This window comes from Fukomys damarensis, unplaced genomic scaffold, assembly GCF_012274545.1.
Source record: "Fukomys damarensis isolate Sample0158 unplaced genomic scaffold, DMR_v1.0_HiC HiC_scaffold_47858, whole genome shotgun sequence".
Lineage (NCBI taxonomy): Eukaryota > Metazoa > Chordata > Mammalia > Rodentia > Bathyergidae > Fukomys > Fukomys damarensis.
In genome coordinates this window covers 2,036-10,379 of record NW_022948770.1, presented here as the reverse complement: position 1 = coordinate 10,379, position 8,344 = coordinate 2,036, and the positions used below count along the sequence as shown (strand labels likewise).

The 8,344-nt window shown below is 40.8% G+C and overlaps 1 protein-coding gene across 1 annotated transcript; it reads left to right on the top strand.

Moving 5' to 3' along the window:
* Positions 1–953: 953 nt before the first annotated feature.
* On the top strand, positions 954–1,920 carry LOC104868467 (UDP-glucuronosyltransferase 1-8-like). Its single transcript, XM_033760659.1, has one exon. It carries the CDS (start codon positions 1,012–1,014, stop codon positions 1,918–1,920), a length of 909 nt encoding a protein of 302 aa, XP_033616550.1. The 5' UTR covers positions 954–1,011.
* The last annotated feature ends 6,424 nt before the right edge of the window (positions 1,921–8,344 follow it).

Sequence of the window (8,344 nt, the reverse complement as noted above, 5' to 3'; positions counted from 1 at the left end):
TTTAGTTTTATTTTAGGATTCCCTATTTTTAATGTTCATACAGAGATTTCTTTAACTGAAATACCGAATAGTTTCTCTGGTGTGAAAAACTATAATGGTACACAGGATCCTAATGAGATAATTAATAATGTGAAATAGGAAGTAAAGGGCTAAAGGTGTAGGGAAAGGTAATAAGGGAGAGGAAAAGAATATGAGAAACTGAAAAAATGGAAATAAAGTGTTTGTAAATGGGGAGGGGAGGAGGGGGTGAAGGGAGGGCAGGGACAAGGGGAAAATGAGAATGAAGACCTATCATGTAAAGGTACAGGATCCCAATAATGAATGTAACTGTATTGTATACCTAGATTGTACCAATGCACTCAATAGAAAGAAAAAAAAAAAAAAGAATCATCTTCCATCAGGTCCCTGGCACAGTCCATGCAGGTGAGTTGTCAGTTTCCTTGGAGGGTTTGGAGTCCGCAAAGGGTCTGATAGTGAAGCAGGACTTAAAGCAGAAACGGAGCAGGGCAAGCAGCCATGCCTACCTGTGAAATAGGTCTTGTGAACTCAGTACCCTGCCAGGGAGGAGGGTCGGAACACAGGACCTTCTACTGTTTCTTTGAAAGCCGGGTTGCAAATTCCTTTTCAATCATAGACTTTTTGGTAGGTGGAGGATAAATCCAAATTATGCATCTCGAAAAATTTCCCACTATGACCTTTGTTCACATTTATTTCTGTTTAATTTTTGTGACATCTCCAGGTCCACAAGTATTGCTTCAAGTTCAGTAAGTGACCTTCAGAAGGAGAAAGGTCATGTCATTCTGGCCAGCACACTAGGAGGTATCTTATCGAGTGTACCTTGTTAATCATTAATCTTAGGTGCAGTCATTGGTGCTGTGTAGAATTTGTTTTACAAACCTATGAAGCCACACCCTCATCTGAGGACAGGTTATATATTTATGCCTACTCCACCCTCTGCACTCTGATTCATCTGGGAGTTAAGCAGCCGGGAGTTTCTGAGCTGTGATCCCCATGGCTCTTGCACATTCGCCTACCTCTCTCCCTCTGTGCCTGGGCCTGCTGCTGGCAGCTGGCTTTGCCCAGGCAGGCAGGCTGCTGGTGGTGCCCATGGATGGAAGCCACTGGTTCACCATGCGCTCGGTGGTGGAGAAACTCGTCCAGAGAGGGCATGAGGTGGTCGTGGTCATGCCGGAGGTGAGCTGGCAGCTGGGACAGTCACTGGATTACACAGTGAAGACGTACTCAACTTCCTACACTCTGGAGGATTGGGATGGGGAATTTAAGCGGTTTGCTGAGGACCACTGGAAAACTTCAAAACAAAGTATATTTCATATATTACTGGGTTCATCCAGTAGATTTTTTGAACTATGTTATTCACATTGTAGGAGTTTGTTTAATGACAAGAAATTAGTGCAGTACCTAAAGGAGAGTTCTTTTGATGCTGTCCTTTTGGATCCTTTTGATGCGTGTGGCTTTATTGTTGCCAAATATTTTTCACTCCCATCTGTCGTCTTTGCCAGAGGAATGTTTTGCCATTATCTTGAAGAAGGTGCGCAGAGCCCAGCTCCTCTGTCTTATGTTCCCAGATTTCTCTTGAGGTTCTCAGATGCCATGAATTTCAGGCAGAGAGTTCAGAACCATATCTCCTACTTGGAGGAGCATTTGTTTTGCCCGTATTTTTTTAAAGCTGTGCTAGAAACTGCCTCTGAAGTTCTCCAAACACCCGTCACCACGTATGACCTCTTCAGCCAACCAGCAATTTGGTTGTTACGCACAGACTTCGTTTTTGACTATCCCAAACCTGTGATGCCCAACATGGTCTTCGTTGGTGGGATCAACTGCCATGAGAGAAAGCCCCTGTCCATGGTACGTACTCTCTCTTGGCAGGTGAAAGGTAACCTGGGTTTGCACATTAAGTAGAAAGAATCTTTCCTGAACTGTGCTTTGTCCTTTACAGTCATTTCCTTTGGAATTTCTTTTTGGTTTAAGAATTGTTTTGTGCCAATTCCTTGACTGTGTGTTCTGACAAACTTTCCAAAGCTGCTGTTGTTGATAGGTTTATGTATGATGATGATATTATTGCATATCATTCCCAGCCTGCAGTTATAAGAATGTTTGGAAAAACGCTAAAATAAAAAAAATTGAGCCCTCCTTTTTACTATGCTTGTTATGTTGGAAAGCATGATTATGAATTTTCTAACCTTTTTTTCCCAAATTCCTGAAATTATTTTACCTGAATATACATATGGACATACACAAACATGCTTATCTAATGCAAAATTTCATATTTACTCCACTAAGCAAAAAGTAATAAGAAAATCTATTTTTTGTTCTGTAGTATCTTATGAAAAAGGAAGCAAAATTTCATTGAACCAAAGAATAAGGAAGTGACAGTAGGTAATAAGCTCTGTTCGGCTATCTTCACAGTAGTTTCTCTGAGTACAAGTTATAATGTGAGATAACCGAAAAGATTCTTACAAAAAAAATCGAAAGGTAATACATGAAGCTTTCTTTTGAATGAGCTAAGATAAGCTAGTAGAAAAAACCAAACACATTTACCATATATTGAAATACTTTTAGGACACTAGAGTGTGAACTTGCAGAAGTGTTTGGAACAGAATGTTCAGTGAAGTAAACTAGACGCATCTGCTCAAATATCACATAGCTTCCCTTATATTAGTGAGACATAAATACACATGCTGTGTTTGAGACACTTATCCTTCTCACATGTTGTCTTTGCCAATAAACTGTGGATGTCATTAAAGACCAATGAGTACAGACTGGACATGTCCTTTAATAATTGCATCGAAATCTTCACATTGAGAGCACTTACTTTTGAGCGAGTCAGTAATGTTTGATAATTCAGCATTTTTACTTTTGTTTTATATGAAAAAAGACAGTGTGAACCATTCTTAGCTATCTTCTTAACCTTCATATATTTCTATATTCCTGGGGCTATTCGAGTTGGCTGGTGTCCTGCTAGAATTTCTGGGTCCGATGGTGTCTCTTGTTACCTCTTCATAAACTTTAGAGTGAGCTTTCAAAAGCTGAAAGAATGCACGGTTGGACCAGTAGTCTGAGAAGGAGATAGCTTTTCTATTCCCTGTCCAGACCTAGATAGGGTCAAACTGTTCAAGTTGTATGTGCTCTCTAGGGGAAGAAGTAAACATACAGATAGTGAGGCATATAGAACCCTAGTAGGCACAACCAAGGGGAACCTGTCCACACCACATTCGGCATGGCTTTTTTTGTGTGTGCAGCAAATATGTAAGTAGGGCTGTTCCTTATCTTTCCTATGTAGACGCTTAGTGTGGGAGCATCAAGTGGGTTCAATTTTTGCTTAGTAATTTCTGGATGCCTTCCAAACCTAAGATACAGGACCATGTTTTCCGTATTATGTTTTATAGCTTACATCTGCTTCGTGAGGTTACCATTATTTCTCAATAACTTTATAGTAAACTGTGTGGGGCTACACTTTACTTCATTTCCTCATAGGTAGTGCATGTCCCATCACCTGGTGATATTCTTTTCCACATGTCTTGCATTGAAATGCATGTTTCAGCTTGCTGCAGAAATGCCATCTGCAATCCCCATTCTGGGAAGCTGAGGCAGGAGGATGTGAAGTTCCTGGCCAGCTAAAATCACTTAGTGTCTTAGTGAGACCCTGTCTCAAAATGAAAATTAAGAAGTTGTGAGGATTTAAGTCATTGCAAATGTCCTGGGTGCAAGTCCCCTCACCAGAAACTGCAAATCGACAACAAAACAGTGCATTTTTATCATGTTTGTGGCTCTTCTACTGTCTTCCTTCTGACCTCGCAGAGTTGTTCTCCCAACCTTATTTATTATTTATTTATTGGTACTGGGGATCAAACTCGGGACCTGGGGCTTGGGAGGCAGGCATTGGAACCACTGGGCTAAATCCCCGGTGCCCTCCCGAGTTCATTTTTCATGCTGCCGTACTAGGTTTTGATTGAGTAGCTTTGGAGTAAGTTTTAATATCTCAGAAGGAGAACCCCATACTCACTGTACACTTATGTGAACTTTCATTTGGAGTCTCACAATGTTCTGCCCTTCAAAATTGGTTGTTGAGTTCCAGAGAGAGATGAAACCGTAGGGCCTTATTAATTTGCCTTGGAGTGTTTTTATTCATGGAGAGAGACTGTCATGCTTTGCTTATGTTTTCTCTTCAGGACAATGTACTCCTTTTTACTTAGATCTGATTTTAATTCCCATGAGTACAAATTTATACTTTTTTATTTAAACCTTTTGTCTTTCATCTTAAAATATTTCTAGGCATGCTATTCCTTTTCTATTTCTTTTCAGCTGGTTATATATAGGGAAGTGGTGTCTTTTTCATTTGAGTGTTCAACCTGCTTATATTCCTAAGTTTTCTTTTTTGTTTTTATGATGTCTTAGATATGCAGCATCATCTGGGAGAATTCCATTGCCCAGTGCACTTACTACTTTGTTTCTTTGGGTGTATGCCTCCCAAATCCTGTGCAGTTACACAGTTGGACTTGGCCATTTGATATGGATTCATTTGCTTTCAACGGAGGAAGTTTTGGAAAATGCAAGAGCAATAATCCTGTTGGCTAAGACACAGTGGTTCAACTCTGGTGAATCATTTCCTGTGCTATCTCAGTTTATTATTTTACTGGGGCTGGACTCTGCACCTTTCACTGCTACTTGGGCTTGTATGCATTGAAGAAGACTGTGTGACTGAGTCATATTCTCTAACGTAGTGGCATAGATTTGGTGAGAGGTCTTTCCAGCCAGCTGTTGGGAAAGTGAAATAATGGTGTTTTGCAAAACCCGGGAGGCTGTAGTTTTAGGGGTGTCAAAGCTAGGGTTGGCTTTCTGCTCTAGGAAGACCAAAAAGGAGCTACAATTTTCCGCATTGGGAGGTGCTCATTTACTGAATGGCTCCGAAGCCCTTTAGCCTCCTTCAGCATTGCAATGATCACCATGGCGGCCGCATCTTGCCCTGCTCTGCACCCACGATTGGGGCCCTACAGCTTGTTGAACCAAGAGTGAGTTCCAAGTGACTCATTGCCACACCCAGAGGGGTTTAGGCATGCACATACTACAGATCAGTTTGTATCACGCATCTTCTAGAGAAATCCATAGATATGAAGCATATTGAAGCATTTAGACTTTCTGTGTGAGCATTTGTATACACATAGTAATACTTGGAAAAGCAAGGCCCATGAGAAGATTACATACCTGCGCATCTATATATGAATAAAAATACAGGTAAATTCTCCAAGATGAATTCAGAGCTCACGAGGGCCCTGTGTTTTATCACCGTGACACAGAACGTCAGGTTTCATGGAAAGGGCTCCGGAGCTCGTGCAGTTCTCATCCTTGTTTTCCTGAGCAGACAGCATCTTGGAGAGGTCTGCAGTGTTCAAATTGCTGTGAAAGAGGTGTCATTGTGCGCCGGTCAGGGAATTGGGATGATGGAGAGTGTGTAGCTGTGCTCGTGTGTGTCCAGGACAGGTGCTTGTTTGTGTAGTCTCAGGTCCTGTCCAGGGGATTTCATTTTATTTGCCCTCACCTTTCCATGAGTACATGTTTGTTGTGCATGTGGAGTATGTTCACAGTGGGGACAGGAAAGGTGCACAGCACATCTTAATTCCTGTGTACCCCCTCCCACTCCGCACTCTCCCGCCTCCCTTCCCCCATCCTTGGCTCCCTACACCGGTATGGTAGTGATGGTCTGCTGTAAGGCAACATCTTTACGTCTATCCAGAGGAAGAACATTCAGGAATGAGGTGAACCGTGCTAGTGAGGAGGGCAGAAGATGATCCAGGAGAGCAGGAAGACAGGGGTAAGGTGAAACATCGTGATGAGTCCCGGAGTTTTGCAGTGATTGGCGAGTTCCAGTAGGGTTGGTGATGGTTCCCACTGGCAGGAGAGGGTTGGGGCCTGTGACTCAGGGCAGTCTTAGGTCTGGATCACTCAGGCCGGGAGCAGTGAGACAGCAGCAAAGAGTTGCACTTCTTCCATTTCTCTCCCATTCCAGCTCCATTCTAGAAATCCAGACTGACATTCAGGTATTGGTGTGTAAGCACCAGGCCTCCCTCCACGATCGCTTCTTTCTGCTTTTTAGATGTATTTTGCATGCAGCACTTGAGACTGAATCCAGGGCCATCATGGTGAGCAACATCCCTCACCCACTTTTGTGTTACTGTTTTTCTAGGATAGTTTCTTACTAGGTCACCAAGGTTTCAGGCTGGCTTGAACTTGCTGAGATTCTGCATTGTCCTTCCAGAGAGCCAGGAGTCCAGGTGTTAGCTGGTAGGGCGGGCTGTTTCTTATCACTGTTCATGCAGTTGCAAACATCGGCAGAGGAGAGGCTGGTGTGCAGTGAACACTCAGCTATTCATTCTTAGGTGCAACAATTCCATTTGTTTCTTTCCTTTTGGGGCTCCTTTTATTTTTTTGTCTTGCCTGTTTTTTTTTTTTTTTTTGTAAAGAATTATCAGTAACGTGTTGATCTGATGTGGTGAGACTGATGATTCTGGTGTTGTTGGTCATAGAGAAAATATTTCCATTTTCCACTGTTCAATGTAGTGTTAGGTATGGGATTCTTATTCGACCTTCATTTGGTTAGAGTACATTTCTTCCATAATTAATTTAGTGAGAAATGTTTTTAATCATTGAAAATGCTCAATTAAATTACGCAGATTTTCTGTATGTAAAAAATAATTTGGGCACATTTCAGCATCCTTGTATCTCAGAGAAAAATTCCATTTGACCATATGGATGGTCCTTTGAATGTCCCGTTCAAGTTTTCTCTGCCAGTATTTCACTGAACACATTGTTTGTTCTCATCAAGGGTGTGGTTGTATAATTTTCTTTCTTTTCTTCTAATGCATCTTTGTGTTTGATGTCAGCGTCATGCCGGCTTCATCAAAAGTGTTTGGGAGTGTTTGCTCTCTTTGCTTTCTGGAAGAGTTTGAAAAGGACTGATTCTTTGTTTTCTGTTTTTCCCTCCTTTGCACTTCTTGAAATGCTTGGTAGAAATGAGCCGTGAAGCCATCACATCCTGGGCTGATTAAATGGGTCATGTTTACTAGTGATTCAATCTCCTCATTATTGGAGTTGATATTTTTGATTTCTCTATGATTTAGTCCTGAAAGTTTACTGTTTCTAGTAATGTATCCATTTTTTATGTTATCCAAGTAAAATAGAATTATTTGTATATATTATAGTTTTGTAGTCATTTGTATTTTTGAGGTATCTGGAGTAATGTCTCCTGTTTCTCTTCTGATTTGTTTTATTTCAGTTTTCTTTCTCTTTTTTTTTTAGTCTAGTTATAGGCTTGGCAATTTTGTGTACATTTGAGAAATTTATTTCCTACATTTGATGTTTTAAAATTGTTTCCCTAGGCTTTATATCATTTCCCTTTACTCTTTTTTTTTAAAATTGAGTTTATTGGTACAATCTAGGTATACAATACAGTTACATTCATCATTGGGATTCTGTACCTTTACATAATAGGTCTTGATTCTCATTTTTTCCCCTTGTCCCTGCCCTCCCTTCACCCCCTCCTCCCCTCCCCATTTACAAACACTTTTTTTCCATTTTTTCAGTTTCTCATATTTTTTTCCCTCTCCCTTATTACCTTTCCCCCACTCTTCCCATTTGCCCTGCACCTTTAGCCCTTTACTTCCTATTTCACATTATTAATTATCTCATTAGGATCCTGTGTACTATTATAGTTTTTCACACCAAAGAAACTGTTCAGTATTTCAGTTAAAGAAATCTCTGTATGAACATTAAAAATAGGGAATCCTAAAAGAAAACTAAAAAGGAAAGTAAAAGAGAAAAGGCAATGATGGAACATTAAAATAATCCTTAATTCTGGAGATGAAAATGGTCCCTGAACATATTTAAATTGCTTCTTGCTCTTATAGTCTTATCTTTAAAGAACGGGCGTGGGAAACCTGTAATAGAACCTTGTGGAGTTCAACCATTCAGAAGGTTGTGAACTCAATCTGGGCCTTGCAGCCCGAGGTCAGTCAGCATCATGGGGTTCAGCCATCAGCTAACTGAGATCAGGGGTCTTGCATCCTCCCTCTGTCTGAGCCATTAAATGGTAAATACACTATATTGAAATTTTGTTCACTGCAGACATGTTCTGGACTGCTTCTTGATTTCACTTTAATTCAAATGATTTAAAGGTGATAGACTAGTGACTACCACCGGTGGTCAGTGTCCAAGTTGTGCTTGATCTTAATGTATTGCTGATTGTATCAGTTGGGGTAAAGCATTGTGGTTGATTTGATGAACTGTTTTCTCTGATGTTACGAAGATGAGAATGTCTGTGGGTCCTTAG

Bases quoted from the DNA above. Each gene is read 5' to 3' on its own strand.
- LOC104868467 (XM_033760659.1), top strand. From the start codon at position 1,012: ATGGCTCTTGCACATTCGCCTACCTCTCTCCCTCTGTGCCTGGGCCTG.